Here is a 16,992-nt window from a genome sequence, read left to right as displayed (position 1 = left end):
ATTGAAGCTGCTTTAAGTCCTTGAACCATCATATGTTTTGCCGCCCAGAAGGGTTTTATATTTAGTGAAGTCATTTGTGTATTTAATTAAATATTTATTTAAATATATTTATTTCAGTGGAATGGTGAAAATACTACATCATGCACTTCAAATTGGCACATTTTGAATAAAAATGTATGTATTTAAAAACAAAAAACCACACACATCACGTTATAATATCACATTCACAACACTTTCCGTTTGATCTTCACGTTATTTATTTTTATTTACTATATAAAGATATTTCGATTTTAGGAAAATATTCATACAATATGAAATATTGAGTTCAGCGTCTCTCAACGCGGTTGCCTGCAGTGATGTGTAAGATCCAGTAGGTGTCAGTATTGAGCGACACACGAGGTTGATTGGAGCAGTTGGACTGTCTGTGAGCCCCCCGCGCCTGCAGGGGGCGCTGTGAGCTCCAACATGTCGGTTCTTTCAAGCTGCGAGCAACGCGTGCGGAAGCGGAAGTGGACGACTTACCAACGTGCTCAGCTCGTCGAGGTCTCGCACTCCGTTGGGCCCCGAAACTGCGCTTTACTTTTTCCTGCCCCCCCTTCGGACCACAGGCTCACTTCGTCTCCCCTCCCGAACCGGGCCGAGATGACTGAAAGCGGTTTAGAACGGCGCGAGAAGCCGGCCAAAGAGCTGCTCGCGCTGGACCCAGCTCAGGAGGCCGACTTCAAGAAGAAGGTCCAGGAAGCGAAGAAGAACAAATCCAAGAAGGTGGGCTCCTTGCACGCGGAGAGTACTCGTGTAACGGACACGTTACCGCACTTTTAAGAGTAACGGTTCGGACTGCGTGCTCACCTCGCGCACGTTACCTGGTGTAACGGGCTCGGTACCGTGGGGGAGGCAGCAGTCTGATCTAAACGTTAGCAGGTGGCTAGTGTTGCATTTTGTCCGACACGCGCGCACGTGACGTAAAACTAAATTGAAACCAGGGATTTTAGAATGAATAGGAAACTCATTCAGATGGATTTTATTGATCCTGTGTGAATACATAAGTACTGATTATAGTATTAGCTGTATAATATCAGTAAGATTAAATGGACAGGGTGTAGTAATGGTATTAGTATTAAATGATGTAATATCTTAGTATATATTAAAAAGTGTTTGTATAAGGCAACTATGCAACAGGAGTAAAGAAGACATTTACAATATGTTTTGACACGTGTATGTACAGTATATATGTATATTACAGGCCAAATGGAGCCGGCTCTCATTGGTTCTCAGTAATGTCAATCATTGTGACGAAAGTGACGTCACGTGCGTGCCACTGTCAAGAAAGGTTATAAACAATGCTTGAAAAGGTCATATTATCCACTTTGTCAGCACTTTCATGCTCATGCTTCCTCTTGTGGTGCCATGTGCCAGAGCAGAGATGCCTAATTGTGGGAGGAGCCTACCGTGACTGTGATTGGCTAAACCCCCGATGACACAATATAGGGTTTGATTTCTGATTGTCTGGTTGGAGCCACAAACCTTTTAAATATAGAAACAAGCCACGGAGAGAGATGACAGATTTTCTTTGCTTCTAAGCCGTCTTTTCCTGGTTTAGGGACACATTACAGTTGGAAAAGCATTGGGCAAGGCACTTTTTTTTTTTTATAGCACAGCATTCAAACAGGGAAAGTCATCGTGCTTTACAAAGAAATTAAAAAAATACATAAAACATTTTCAAAGAAATAAAAGAAAGATCTTACTAAAATAAATACATTGAAGCTTTAAAAGAAACAAAAGTAAGAGTTTTAATCTTGAACTATTTCTCACACTCGCTAAAATACTGATTGTTAATTTTGCACTTTAAATCAATGTTCACAGATATTTTACATTCTATTTGAATATCTTTTAGAACTGAGAGGATCCATCCATCTTCTCAGAACTCCACCTGCATTTTAACGGAACTCTGTACAGGGGAAACTCCTACAGTCTCGAGTGAAGCTCAATGTGTGTGTGTGTGTGTGTGTCTCTCCTCACAGTTTGTGGAGCTGACTCCGGGAGTGATCTACGTGGGCCACCTTCCTCTGGGCCTGTTCGAGCCGCAGCTCAAGGACTACTTTGGACAGTTCGGGAAGGTGCAGCGACTGCGGCTGTCCCGGAGTAAGAAGGTAAAATAATTTTTCTTTAAAACCGGATTTTCTCAAGGTTTTTGGTGAAAGTCAGAGATAAAGACACTGTTGGATTCAGTGATGGGAGTCAATTCAACCCTGTAATTCACTTGTTGTGACGTCACAACGGCCAGACTGGGTCTTTTCGGTGAGATTTCGACGAGGGTGCGTGAAAACTGGTGGTCGGATGTGTTTTCCAGAAAATACATGGACGATCTTATGAGTTCTCTCCCAAGAACGAAGGGGACCTTTTCCTGGCTGAGATTGAAAATGAGCTCAGACGTGACCGTGGTCTGAGCTTAAGATAACTGAGCCTAAAGCACTTGGTACATTAAGCTTATCGCGTGCACGGCCCACCCGGACGCTGATAAAACCCATGTGCCGACAAACGTTGCACCGGTCTGCCCGGCGCGTGAGGAAATGTAGGGTTTGTGTGTATTGAGAGACACTTCCATGTCGTTTGTTTTCCCTCCCCTGCAGACCGGGGGAAGTAAAGGCTACGCCTTCGTGGAGTTTGACTGCGACGAAGTCGCCAAGATCGTGGCAGAAACCATGAACAACTACCTCATGGGGGAAAGACTCATCAAGTGTGAGTACAGCTGGAGAGCCTCTGATTGGTTAAAAATGCTATATATATAAGCTAATTGATTGTTAGCAATCTTAAACGTTAGACTAAAACCAATATTTGGTATGAATCAAGAAGAACAAGTAGAGGCGATAGTTGTCGCGGTGCTTTCTCAACCGTTTGTAATAAATCCCGCGTCGCTATTAGTTTCACGTCTCTTATGACTCGTCCCTCTCGTTCCCCTCAGGCCACGTGGTGGAACCGGAGAAGGTGCACGAGAAGCTGTTCGTGGGCTCGCAGACGCAGTTCAAGAGGCCGACCCAGCCGGCCGTGTCGCGCTACAACAAGAAGCACGCGGAGAAGGACATCGCCAAGATGACCAGCAAGCTGCTGCGCAAAGAGGCCAAACTGCGCAAGAGGCTGGCGGCCCATGGCGTCGACTACGACTTCCCCGGGTTTGTAAGTAGCCTCCCAGAAAGAATACTCCCAACTTTAAGGTCACGAAATACATTTTATAGTCAGTGGGGAAATCCCAGGGTGTTCCTCACCAGAATGGTTTGACCGGGCACACGCTCCATGGAATTGCTAAAGCGTTGTAGCGACGCTTCTCACAGCACGGAGGCACAAGAGCCAAAGAATTGCGTTTGAACGGGATTCATTTCCGCAGTCCTGGCAGGGTAACCACTGGAATACAGTGGCTGCATCGGTGGAAACGGCTTCCTACAAAAGGTTTTATCTCCGAGTCACTCGGTTCAATCTGTTCCCTTTACGAAAAAGGCGTCGCGAGTGACCCACCAGATTCTGACCCACAAGATTCTGACCCATAAGATTCTGACCCATCATCTCCGTGTTACGAGTCGTCCGCCCGCCGATCGCCACCTTTCTCATTGAAGCACAAATCCCCTCACATGCCACCTTGTTCACAAAGCAAAGCTGTGTTTCCCGATTCAAAGTTTCAACCCCTTCGAAGTGGTTCGAATACAAAATCCGTGAGAAAACCTTTGTCGCAGCTCAGTCTTTCGCAGTGTTTTGTTGCACGATGTTTTGTCCGTTTGGATGGAACTTCCCTGGTAACGTGTTAAATGTTTGCAGGCCGCCCAGATTACGGAGAAGAAGAAGAAGTCGTCGTCGTCGTCCTCGGACCTGAACGAGTCCACGTGCAGCAACGTAAGGACGCCCCTACTTTTCTCTCCCAGTGTTACCGTGGTTCTTTGCACAGGCTGAAAATGAGCCCGGCTCCCTCAGTGAGCCGGGCTCAGACAACTGTGCGCACAGCAAAGCGGCGCGTTTAGCTTATTCCGCGTGCCGGTCACCGGGATAAAACCCACGCGCCCACACGAGAACCGGACGCCCGTGGCGTTAACAGCGTCTTGACCGTGGACCTTTCTCCTCAGGACACCACGCCGCTGTGCACCCCGTCCCTCCTGGAGAGGAGGAGGTCGGCGCCCGCGGGCGAAGACGAGGACGACCACGAGATCATCGTCAAGCTGCCGGCGCCGCAGAACGCCGAGGAGAGCTCCTCGGAGGAGGAGGGGGAGGAGGAGGGAGGGGAGGAGGAGAAGAGCGGTGAAGAGGGGGAGGCGTCAGACAGCGAGGAGGAGGTGGAGTGACTGCGGGAGGTTGCGACGAGGACTCGGGCGGTCTGAACTGTGTGCAGAGGGAGGCTCCTCTGCAGGAGGCCACAGGGATTGTGGGTAATGCGAACAAACTGACCGGTGCCGTCGAGACTGGATGAGCGGAGGAGGAGGAGGAGGCGGCGGCGGCAGCGACCCGTCGCGCGGCTCCTCAGTGCTGAAATCTGAGATCGTAGGGGGAGGGGTGTGTCAAAGTCCCGCCCACTTTCCGAGCCAACCGTAGGAGAATGCACAACGAGGAAGTGCATTTAATTTCCAGTCTTATCCGTAAATGAAACCTCAAGTTACCTTTATTTTTTAATCGATGTTCAGTTTTGACTTCCTGTACCATGAATGTGGTGATTGAGTGTTTCATTACAGCAGCCGGCCACCAGGTCGCAGTATTTAACTGTGTTTTTGCTTAGTAAACACACTTCTTTGATATTGTATGCGAGAATGTACACTGGGACGTACACCTCGAGAAAATAAAATGTTTAAATTGTGTTGTGGAGTGTATATTAAAACGCAATGGAGGAAGTGATTTATCTTTGTGTCAGACATACATTTACTGTAATGTAAGGAAAATGTATGCAATTTCCACATCATGCCATCAACAAAACCCTGAAAGTTCAAAAGTTTGTTTTCAGTGTTTTATTAACTCACCATCTTATAAAAAAATGTTTTTTTCCACTGTCACACCGCATTTAGACCAGAACAAACTGACAAGATCACAAGATTCCAAAGTCCACCCAGCTACTAATTTTTTCGACTTTCAAGTCCCACCTTAAAAATCAGTTCCTGACTAATTAGATAAATAAAATACTTTCTATATAAAATCTAGACATTTATAAATGTTTCAACTATTCTTTTATCATTGCGATCCAAATCATGTTTAAAATAGTTAATATGTCAACACCATAAATATGTCTTTAAAATTGCATCGTTAAAAACAAAACAAAAAAAAAATATATAAACTGAATATCTGTAAAAAAAATATATAAATATTTCTTCGAAATGTGTCAAAAACGTCATTAACGTTAACGTCCATGTGTGCATGCGCGCGCTCGCGCAGCCTTGCCATGCGACAATCCTCCAAGTGCCAACATCATCCCGGCCTCTGGTGCGCATGCGCGCGACGATCCCTTCTTGTCCTGCAGGCAGCATTCCGGGTGGAGAGAGAGAGAGAGAGAGAGAAAAGAACCGGAGAGGAGAGCTTTTTCAGGCCGTGGACAGCGCTCTTTCCCCCGCGACTAAAAAACAAAAAACAAAACCCCAGCTGAGCCTCCAGAGGAGCCGCGACAGATCTCCGGGATATGGTGAGTGGAAACCCGGGGGGGGGGGGGATGTAGCCGCGGCTCCCGGCTGATTTTCCTCCCTTTGTGCCGCGGAGTGACGCTCCATTGAAAGGAAGGGCTCCGCTCAAACAAGGAAGGAGAGCGAGGTTTTTTCTCTTTTTTTTGATTTATCATTTTATTTTATATATATATATATTAGCTTTTATTCACTTTACACCCCCTTCGACCAGTGGAATAGGTGAGGGGGCTGTGGGAGGGTGTTTGTCGGGGGTGTGGGAGCTGTCAGGGATGGTCTGAGCTAACAAGCTAAGCTAACACATCTGTGTGTGTGTGTGTGTCTGTGTGTGGGTGTGGGTGTGTGTGTGTGTGTGTGTGTGTGTGAGATGACGGGACACATTCACCTGCCCACAAGCTGAAAGTGTTTTTGACGAGTTTTTTTTTTTTTTTTATTGTTTATTTTTATTGTGGTTCATTTTAAAAGCATTGCTGAACACAGCAGAATAAATAATCGAAAAACAAGCCAAATGTCAAATAACACAGGGTCAAAATTAAACGAGCACATTTAAATATCGATGTATACAAGGCGGGACCGGTGACTAATGTTGGCACAGAACGGATGAAATGAATCAAAACACTAAAGCACGACCTTTTACTGAAGCTAGAGCTTTTAAAGTTTCAGTTATTTGATATGCACGCAACAACAACAACAAAAGCCATCTCAATATATAAATGTTTAACTGATACATTAATTAATTGTTTACTATTGACAAGTTCAAGGCACATCTTGGTTGTGATACTTGTCTACATGTCGGAGCTTCCAGAACTGTCCTCCACCACTGACCTCCACGCCATTTGTTAGTTTTGAGCATCCTTATTGTCAGCGGCGGCGCTGAACAGTGATCCTGCTGTTGAGACGATTCCATCCACTTCAACTGTCCCACCAGATGGAAGACACTTGACGGCTGGCAGTAGGTTCAGTGGAGGCGAAAGCTGCAGACAAGACAAGTGTCAGTGTATGTTAAAGGGGTCATATTGTGCATAATTCACTTTCTAATGGTTTATTAAACAGTAATAATCCCCCCACCCCAGCCAATACCTGGAACGACGCCCCAGAAGTGAAGAAAGTCTGTTTTCTCTCTCACCCTGGCTTGTTTCCATTTAAAAAAAAAGTGTGTTGCTCCAACCAGCCAATCAGAAATCAGATCTACACCACTGCTGTTGACATACCTGAGAATGCGGGCGATGGGGTGGTTGACTCTCAACCTGGGCAGGTGACTGGGGGCGTTTTGTAAACGTTTGCCTCTGCCTGAGACGGCGGAAAGACAGCGGGTTGAACGGGCGGTTCAGAAAACATGACACTGCATGAGGGCGATCAGTGGAATCAGTGTTGTTACCATTTAAATCGTCAATTAATTCAATTTAATCTCGGCAGGATTTCTTGTAAAATTAACTTGAAATGTTAATCAATGAATACATAGCTATCGGAATGTTTACATATTAGATAATATAACACCTTGCTGTTTTCACTATTTCCCTAGCATGACTATTATCATGTCGTGGTGAGCGGATTGATCCAAATAATATATCGATATGGAATGATACCACTGCAGTGAGATCTGTACTTGGGTCACGTTTACACGTACCTGGGTATCTGAAAGAAAAAACTGAGATGTTTCTCTGTGTTAGGGCCGCGTATTTACACATAAACGCAGCTACGACTTGCCGAAAACGATGATTCCTGTAAACAGTGGAGGATAAAATCCGTGTCTCCGGTTGCATTTAAAGGTGGGTAGGCGGATATTTACGTCACAATTCGTGATTTTTTTTCCAGGATTCTGATTGGCTTTCATGACTTCATTCTTCTTGCTACACTGCCCCCTACAGGTTTGGCATGCTCATAGCAGCTGCATATGTGGGTCAGTGTAAATGAAGAATTTTTATTTTTTAATTTTTTTAAATGTAAAGATTGAAATATCCGTTTAAATTTTTTTTAAACTGGGTACGTAGAAACGCGGACGTAGTTTAATTTATTTGGAATTACAATTTATTTCAGGGTTTCTTGAAGTTGTTTCCAATAACCGAGCGCTGAAACTTGCATTGGTACTAATGGTGGTATTTTTCATTTTTACATCCTACATTCTGCACCTTTTTTAATTTTCTTGGATCTGTTTATAACTTAGATAAATTATTGACCTGGTTCTGTTGTGATTCTGTTTTTCTTGTTCCTCCAGGGTAACCCAGGCCTCCATCTGAAACTCTCCACGCTAGCGCTCTGAGCTAGCCCTCGCCATCCGTCCGCCGACATCCTGTCCACTCGCCCCCAAATCACCTCTTCGTCTCCGGCTGCAGCGGTTTTGGCTCGGACGCCTCGGTGAAGAGGAGGAGGAAGGAGGGGGGGGGCGAGGCGGGGCAGGGGGGGCTGGTGGTAAACGTTCCCCAGCTGCTGTCCTGACTCACACATGCTGCATTGCTGCCATTCCCTGAGCCGTCCATCCTCCCACCAGGGCACGGCCGCCAGCCTGCCAGCACGCTAGCAGCTGGAACAGGAAGGAGGTCTGACCTCAGGGATCAAAATACAGGCAGTCAATCCCACCCCCCCCCACCCTTTTTTTTTTTTTTCTCTCCACCTCATCACATATACCCGCGGAGTGGAACTCCTCTTGTTCGCCACTCGCAGCCAGTCAGTCAGACTAGGGGAGGAGGGGGCGAGGTGGGGTTGTTGACCCCTGGGGGGCGGGATGATGGAGCCCAGCATGGAGAACTGCCTGGCCCTGGTCCTGCAGAAGGACGTGGGCCGACGGCAGCAGGTGGGCCAGGAGGTCATCGACTACATCCTGGACAAAGAGAAGTCCCCCGACCTGGAGCAGGACCAGACGGCGCTGGACAAGATGGTGGACGGCATCGCCAGCTCCTGGGTCAACTCCAGCAACTTCAAGGTAAATTTTTATACGCGGTTTGAGAGGACATGAAGCTGACGGTGTGTGCCACTGCAGGCGTCTCCGCGTCGACCTCTCCGCTCTGTTACGCCTTTGACAGTGTCTTTACCGACACTTGTTCCCACAGAGATCGTACGTCTCCGCTGGTCCTCCTCCGCTCCGCCGCACACATTATTGACATTAATTAACAGCCTCGGCGCCCGTTGAGTGTTTTGAATTCCCCCACGTTCTCTTTCTTGATCCGTGTGCGTTGTTGACCGTCGGCCTCTGGAGGTTTGACCCTCGTGGCCCTCCGGCTCTCCTCCCCGTCGAAACGCTTTATCACACGCAGACAGGATGTGGTCTGACGAGATCTGCCTTCGCCCTGCAGCCGCGGGGCCGCCGCAAAGTGTTTCAAAGGTTCACCGATAGAAGAGACCACATTTAACACGAGGATCGACCTCAACAAATCAAACCTCGGTGGGGTGGGGGGCCGACGTAACGACCCGGGATTTTCTTTTTCTCGCGGTAACTTCAGGATTAACCCTGGGATCTCCGTGCCGCGACGCCAGGATAAATCGTCCCGGTGCTCTGATGTTTGAGAGAATGAAAGTCTCCCGACCAATCAGATCTCTTGGAAAATGACCTGCCTAATTTTTTTTTTACAATAGCCTGATTGGTGCCTGGATCGTTCCCGCCCACTTGCGACGGGGTGTTTGAAGCGATCTTTATGACATAATAAAATAAAATCCTTGCCACTGAGAGTTTGTCGCCTCAAAATGCTCAATAAGAGAAAAAAGTAATATTAAAAAAGTGTTTTTTATGATTGTGAAAGCTGCCAGGAGCTTAAAGAGGCTGTTCAACACAGATAATTGGGTACCTGGAAGGCGGCACCTGCAGAAACAGGACCACATAGAGAGGAGCTGCTACTTCCTGTACACATCGCCACACCCAGCAGCTACTGAGCGGTGTCACACTTTTGTTTTTTTTTGTGATATGGAGGCGTTAAGGAGCTCCTTTCAGCAATTAATTTTGCCCTTTTCATGCTGGATGCTTGACATTTTCCCGCTATTAGCCGACGTCTAAAGTAGCTCGCGTGGTTCCTACCTGTACACAGATTCACATTTCACTGCATTTTATGAGGATTTTTTTTTCTTTTAACATTTTTATTTTGGATAACTGTTAGTGGAGGGAATATTTCTGCCATGTGCAAAAAAACGAATTCTGTGTTTAAGTAACTTGACGTCTCATCCTTAATTCAATTCAGCTTCTAGTTTAAAGAAGTTGATCAGTATCACCTGGTTTCATAGATAAATAGATCTGTGTATCATCTGCATAGCGACGGAAGTTGATGGAGTGTTTCCTGATAATATTCCCCACAGGAAACGTGTATTTGTGAAAAGTATAGGGCCTAAGACAGAACCCTGTGGAACTCCATGTCACATTTTGGTGTAAAGTGCAGGGATGAGTGTCATTTATGTGTTTATGTGGTAATAAATGATGAAAAAAATGTCAATTTAAGTTATTTCTCAATATATATAAAAGTTAACAAATATATCAAAACAACTGTTGGTATTGAAACATCGTCAAGTTCTTCCAACAGCGTCCTCAGATTACAAGTATTCTTGTAAAATTCCCTTCTCTTCCACTCCCTCAGTCACACGGTGCCTTTTCGGTACCGAAACATGGTACCGTTGAATAGAAAATGTTTTTATTTATTGGTCATTTTGCCTCCTTTTCTCTCCAAATAAATTCCTGGCGATGTTTGGCCAGCTTCTCAGGCGCCACGACTTAAACCTCAAACATGTCGTCATCCATTTTGTTTTGTTTTTTTGGGTCCACAGTTACTGCTTCATTCACACAGATTTCCCAATACAGACCCTGCATTCCTTCCTTTTCTCCGTGAGCTGAAATCTCTATTCTGAAATCTCCCTCTCTGTTTAGCCGCTCGGTTTACTAAATGAGCAAAAATTGATTTTGCTTTTGAAGATTTACAAACTTTTTTTGGCCCTGAAACTGCTAATTGATATTATTGTGCTATATATGACTATATATATTTAATATATATAGTCATTAGCTTCATTTAGTTGACTTAATTTCCTAAAACTCTTTTGTAACTGGTATATATTCTGTCATAAATGAATTATCACTGTTCTGCACTCCATTTTGTCATTTCCTGTTGCATTTGTTCTACTTCTGTGCTCTTCATATTGACCTATTATTTGTGTACCCTCATGTTTGTTCTTACTAAGTGCGAAAAACGAATGTCCATGCGTGGTGCTTCTCGAGAATCAGATACGGGTCACGTGATAAAACACATGTAAAAAATCTGATTTCGGCAGCAACCCCACACTGCTCATCAAGACTTACAGTGTAAATGCAGTATAAATTACATCGGTCACAATATACATCATGAGATCTGTCAACCACCTGTTTAAAAAAAACTCAAAACAATCTCAGTCAAATTTATCCAAAACTTTAAGAAATGAAACTGTTTGTCCTTCGGTCTCATGCGTTTTCTATTTGACGTTGATCTGGAAAGACTCTCCTCAAGAATAGAGTCTAAATTTGTGCGTTTTTCTGTGCTACTGTAGTCTTTTGTCATACAGTTGCGTGTATATATATATATAAATATACCATATATAGTATGGTATATTTTCATATCTAGGTCATATGACCAGCCGTACAACTGAAGACAAGTGTGACACAGTGGAGGGAGGTTGTTACCACCTGGAGATGGATCGGCTCGGTTCAGTAAACACTGAGTTCAACTCGCTCCGACTCCTTGAAGGAAGAAGTCGTAGCACATTAGCCTCTTTGAGGTTGGCGTCAGCTGGGCCATTATTTGTGTCCGACCCTGACAACCGAGGCTGCGGGCGGCGATCAGCTGAGCGCCGGTATGAGGAGTTTGTGTTGTGTCTTTGAGGGGGAAACTCTGGAACAGTCTGTACGCAAGAGTTATATTTCTACACAGCAGATCTGAGCTCTGCACACAACCTTCAACCTTTTCTTTTTTTTTTATGAGCCACTTGTGCAATGGTCGGCTTTGTGTACTTGCCAAACAAAGATACGACTCGGAAGTTAAAAGATTAGCGGCAGCCACCGCCGCTTCTGAAATGTCAAGCTCGCGGTTCACCTGGACTTCCAGCGTGTGTGTGTGCTGGGATTTATAGTATCTATCCTGCCAGAGGTCACACGGGACTACAGGGACGAACCCTCCTCTGCTGTTGGATCACTTCCTGTCAGCCTGGACTTCAGATGCTTGTCGTTTGTGTCCGATTGCCGATCAAACACACGATTGACCAGAGGCGGTGGTACATTGACAGGAGAGAGGCTGACCAATATAGGCACAGAGCAGCTTTTTAACCCATTAACAAGAAGAAATCCTCATCAGATCAGTCTCGGTTGCAGGTGGGGATGTGCAGCTCCAATATAAAAGCCTGCGGCGCCATTTCTGACACCGGTTTATATTTCAATATATTAATAAATGAGAATGTAAAGGGAGATGTCCTGCTGAAAGAAACATTCAAACTGAGGCTTTGATAGGTTTTCTCCTATTAAGCTATTTTGGCTTCCCCTATAATGTAATAATAAGTTTATTACATTAAAAACTCAGCATCTTGTTACACGATTGACCAGTTATTAAATATGGGAGAATGGGGGGGGGGGGTCAGTGGTTCACAAACCCGCCCCACTGTGCTACACAAGACCTCCGATTTTAATCCACGACAGATATTACCGTGACAGATTTTTCATGCTGAAATGTACTTTTTTGTTCGACACTAAATCCGACACTTTTTCAGGGTAGTTTGATTTCTGACCCTCCACCTTGCTCTGGGAGCAGCTGCTTTTAATGTGAAAGGACCATTGCGTGTCGTGTGCCGTGTGCTATGGCAGTTGAGGGGAAACAATTCATCAGAGGTAGAGTCTTGAGGTTGGTCTAGTTAGATTTGCTCCATCATCGTAAAATGGGACGACGAATGTCTGAACACAGCATCAGCGTGAGTCAGCCGTCAGCCTCCGGGAGTTCATGGCCGCCACTCCGATTAAGATCCCCGTCGGCTGGCGGAGCGACACTCGTCTCTATTGTCTCTGGCGTGTGCGGAGGGCAGCGTAGGGATGACGCCTCTGCGTCTTAACTGTGTTCTACGCGTTCCGACAATAAAGCTCAAATCAACCCGGTCTCGGAGGGAAAGAAGACCCCGGTTTGGAACCCACCTCTTCCTGAACTTGACCGCCCTTATAGAGCCTCTTTTCACCATCGTTTATCAATCTCTCGGTCCGGCAGTGTTTTCCGAGTATGATCTCTTGATCTGCGGCTGTTTTTAGCTACCTGCCTGTGGCAAACAGGACTCATGAGCCCCTCCGCTGGCGTCACAGCTCATCCCGTGGTTCCCCGGTGCTCGCTCCGGGACAGTAGCGTGAAAGCTCCGAGACACCAAAACACAAACGACAGAGGCAGAATAACATGTCTGTTAGTCCCCAAATTACCTTTTGGGTGCAACGGAACATTCAGAGTAGATGTTTTGTTCGGGAATCTGGAATTGGATCCGAGCTGTTTGGTGTCTCTCATGCCGTCGTCTGCGGTCATTCAAGGTTTTCCGTTGCCACATGCGGGGGATTTCTGAATTCCACTGACATCCTCTGTACACATGTGCCTCAACATCAGTCTGATCACCCTGTGAGGATGCTGACTGGAACCCCTCAGCCCCCCACCCCTACCCCACACCAGTCAGTGGTCATAAAACCGTCCTGAAGTGCTGAGGATGCGTCCTCCGGCTTGATCCTGGCGTGTTTTCTTCGTGAGCCATTTCTATACTGAGTCAGCAGCACGATGTTCCCATGTCAGACTCTCATTTTGAAATAATACAGAGCGCTGGGTAGCACCGATTGATTATGTGACAAAGTGTGCGACACTCAGTCTGATTTCTGTGTCGGCATATAAATAGCGCGGCGACAGCGTGATGCTGAACGATATGGACGTCTGCTGGAGACAGACGACCTCCGACTCCAGAGTGGCGGAGGACACAAAGTCCACTGAGCCTTTTCACTGTCCCTTGTTGAAATATGTGACTTACATATAAAATATTTGTACAAATGTACAAACCATCAGCGCCCAGACACCTACATCCCTCCCACAACTCGCTTAAAACCATATTTCTCTGTTCTGTCCAGTGTCCTATACGACAATTCTTCAGTCCTGAACCAAAGGTTCTCCAGGTTTCCTGGGGGAAGATCCGTCGACCAATCATAATAGCGTCCAATATTGCGGCGATTGCGGGAGACCAGACAGTAACTGTGCACTCCCCCCCGGGGAATATTCCGTTTTGGACGGAGCACAAATTGCCTTTTGATGACATTGACAACGTACTTATGGATCTTAATCCAATAGTGGCGTGATTGTTGGGGCGTGACCGTGTCACATGTACCTTCACCCGCTGCGTCTTTTAGCCCGAGTCTACAAAGCCTCGACTCGGCGTCAAGTAAAATCAACGTAGCATTTTAACCATTAATCATGTTGTTTTTTTTTCCATATCAACTTTAAACATCTGATCTTTCTTCATATAAAATGAATCATTAATCGGATTAAATGTGCATTAAAGCTGCGCTACATGATGTTGTAAACAGAAACATAAAATCTGAATCGATTAACTTGATTTATGAGTGTTTTACTAGTTTGTCCACCAGGTGGCGACAGAGCTTCCGCCCTCACTGTACATATAGAATATTTTTTTGACATATTGTTTTTTTTTTATTGTGTGTGGCAGTGCCTGTGTGTTGGACTTGTTGTTTTTAGCACTGAGCAGCTCTGTCACGCCACGACGAGGAAACATGTCATATATATATATATATATATATATATATATATATATATATATATATATATATATATATATATATATATATATATATAAGGCTGCTTCTTATTCCCTTTAATCGGTGGCGGCAGCTTCAAAACCCCCCCGAGGCGTCATCTTTACCCACAACGCACTGCTGCTGACGTCCTGTAGACGTGACTGGGACCGTCTCTCACAAAATGAATTATGTGTCGGATGTTTTTATTTAAAAAAGAAACCGTGAACAGTGTCTTGTTGCTTATTTGTTTTGAAACGCTATACTGTGTGTCCACTAGGTGGCGCTGCTCGGATTGGACCTCCTGTCTGCGGTCGTGACCAGACTGCAGGAGAGATTCAGGGCCCATGTGGGAACAGGTGAGGAGCACGGGTTTTTTTTTTTTTTATCTCCTACACGCAGCATACAGTGAATGTCTCTGCAGAACAGGGGAACCTCTTATTGGTGGAAAAGGTTGCTTTTCTCTCCACAAATAAATGGACGGCGATCGTTTTGTCACTAAATGTCTCGGTGGAGGTCATGTGACGTGTCCGTCGGGGGGAGGAGCTTCACACCCATACAGGAGCACCACGTTTACTGTAACAGTAGTTGTGTTGTTGGAGCGAGAGGCAAAATGTACAAGCACAACGGCACAATGGCCACAAACAACCTGCCGGATTCACACGTTCACTCCCGACACGAGGAAGATTGGTTGATCGTTTGTCGACGCAGACACGTTGTACATGAGCGGCATAATAACAAGACACTTAAACGAAGCCGAAGGAGCTGCGGGAAGCGCTTCACCTTCTCGAGGTATTTCCTAACTGGACGTGAAATGCTGGCGGGGATATTTATTCCACCCACAGCTCTCCTCTCCTGAGATTTTGGGGAAGTAAAAGAACAACTCTGACTCACGGCTTCATATATCTGATCCGGATCGTTGTGTTTTTTTTTGTTTTTGTTTGTTCTGTGGTGAATGATCCCCCCCGCCCCTCCCTCCCGGTTCCTCCCGGTTCCTCCCGGCTCAGTTCTGCCCAGCCTCATCGACCGACTGGGCGATGCCAAAGACCAAGTCCGAGACCAAGACCAAACCCTGCTGTTAAAGGTCATGGAGCAAGTCGCCACGCCACAGGTATGGACGCCACACGCCACACGCAGACCTGACGAGGCGTCGGTGAGGTAAAAGTTGGTGCTTGAAGCTTCCGATGTGAACTGGCGTGCGTGTCGTTGCAGTACGTGTGGGACCGCATGCTGGGGGGCTTCAAGCATAAAAACAACCGGACCAGAGAAGGAGTGTGCCTTTGCCTTGTCGCCACGTTGAGCACGTGAGTCCAGCGCCTCCATCCCATCGGTGTAACTTGACACCATGTATGGTCCACACACACACACACACACACACACACACACACACACACACACACACACACACACACACACACACACACACACACACACACACACACACACACACACCAACACAATAAAATCTCCTTGAACTCCTTCATTTAAGGCTAAAGTTTGGCGTTTGAGGCGAAACGGCCACCAGGGGGCAGTCAAAGTCTGCTTTCATGTCACACTAACTGTGTTCATCCATACCTGTATATTGATTAACGCCATGTCAGACATCCATTAACAGGCAGGTCAGTAAATACAGGGAAACGTTTTTTTTTTTTTCCCACCCTCCTCTTCCAGATACGGAGCACAAGGCCTGACCCTCAGTAAAATCGTCCCTCACATCTGTAACCTCCTCGGAGACCCCACCAGTCAGGTAATCCCCGTCGCGCCAGTCGCCGTGGTGAAGGATCTGTGTCTGTTGATCCAGTCTGTGACCACGGTGTCGTCGTCGTGTCGTTTCGTCAGGTGCGCGACGGAGCCATGAGCTGCCTGGTGGAGATCTACCGGCACGTGGGAGAGCGGGTGAGGCTGGATCTCAGCAAGAAGGGTCTGCCTCAGTCACGGTACGCCAGCCCGTCGCCGTGTGCCTCAAACCTGTACCGTGTACTGACACACACACACACACACACACCCACACACACACACAGCTCATCTTCACCGACTTTTATGACCAAAAGAGATTGAAAACCAGTCATTTTTATGCCCGTTTTAAAAAAAAAAAGCAATATTTAAAGTGACAGGTTCTTTAAGAAACCAAACAAAATTGCCATGTTTCTTTAATGATAAAAGACGTTTTACCCAAATACTGGACCATTTTCAGTCACGTCTTAGTTTTGCCACTGTAGAGTCACGTTCGTCTTCGTCGTCTCGGTAACCGCTGCTCCTGTGCTCTCTCTCTCTCTCTCTCTCTCTCTCTCTCTCTCTCTCTCTCTCTCTCTCTCTCTCTCTCTCTCTCTCACAGGTTGAATGTCATCTTCAGTAAATTCGACGAAGTCCAAAGATCTGGGAACATGATCACGTCCTCCGGCTCGGGTGAGTCGGTGTGTGTGTGTGTGTGTGTGTGTGTGTGTGTGTGTGTGTGTGTGTGTGTGTGTGTGTGTGTGTGTGTGTGTGTGTGTGTGAAAGGAAAGGATGGAGGACCAGATGGAGACCCTGCAGCTCCCACAGATTAGTTTTCTTCGCGGGAGGCGGAAGGCTAATTTATTCAAATGTGCACAGGATATTCCC

General features: G+C 46.2%; 2 protein-coding genes across 2 annotated transcripts in view; both read left to right on the top strand.

The window, feature by feature from the left end:
* Positions 1–517: 517 nt before the first annotated feature.
* On the top strand, positions 518–4,830 carry nifk (nucleolar protein interacting with the FHA domain of MKI67). Its single transcript, XM_080498652.1, has 6 exons — positions 518–765; positions 2,022–2,150; positions 2,631–2,739; positions 2,963–3,174; positions 3,808–3,882; positions 4,110–4,830. The coding sequence occupies exons 1-6, from the start codon at positions 643–645 to the stop codon at positions 4,323–4,325; spliced, it is 864 nt and encodes a 287-aa protein (XP_080354778.1). The 5' UTR covers positions 518–642; the 3' UTR covers positions 4,326–4,830.
* A 3,534-nt stretch (positions 4,831–8,364) lies between these two features.
* Positions 8,365–16,992, top strand: part of LOC308131618 (CLIP-associating protein 1-like) — a gene marked incomplete at its 5' end in the record, with an annotated part of 74,829 nt that continues 66,201 nt past the window's right edge. Inside the window, 7 exon segments of the mRNA XM_080498405.1 lie at positions 8,365–8,559; positions 14,672–14,750; positions 15,399–15,502; positions 15,604–15,695; positions 16,063–16,138; positions 16,231–16,328; positions 16,727–16,797. Of these exon segments, the coding sequence (XP_080354531.1) occupies positions 8,365–8,559; positions 14,672–14,750; positions 15,399–15,502; positions 15,604–15,695; positions 16,063–16,138; positions 16,231–16,328; positions 16,727–16,797 (715 nt within the window).

Source organism: Blennius ocellaris (genome assembly GCF_963422515.1).
Source record: "Blennius ocellaris genome assembly, chromosome: 6".
In the NCBI taxonomy this organism is placed as follows: domain Eukaryota; kingdom Metazoa; phylum Chordata; class Actinopteri; order Blenniiformes; family Blenniidae; genus Blennius; species Blennius ocellaris.
The sequence above is the reverse complement of the archived record's forward strand: the minus strand, read 5'-3'. Positions and strand labels throughout refer to the sequence as shown.

Bases quoted from the DNA above. Each gene is read 5' to 3' on its own strand.
- nifk (XM_080498652.1), top strand. From the start codon at position 643: ATGACTGAAAGCGGTTTAGAACGGCGCGAGAAGCCGGCCAAAGAGCTG. The intron at 3,175-3,807 runs GTAAGTAGCCTC...AAATGTTTGCAG, and splicing joins ACTACGACTTCCCCGGGTTT to GCCGCCCAGATTACGGAGAA. The intron at 3,883-4,109 runs GTAAGGACGCCC...CTTTCTCCTCAG, and splicing joins ACGAGTCCACGTGCAGCAAC to GACACCACGCCGCTGTGCAC.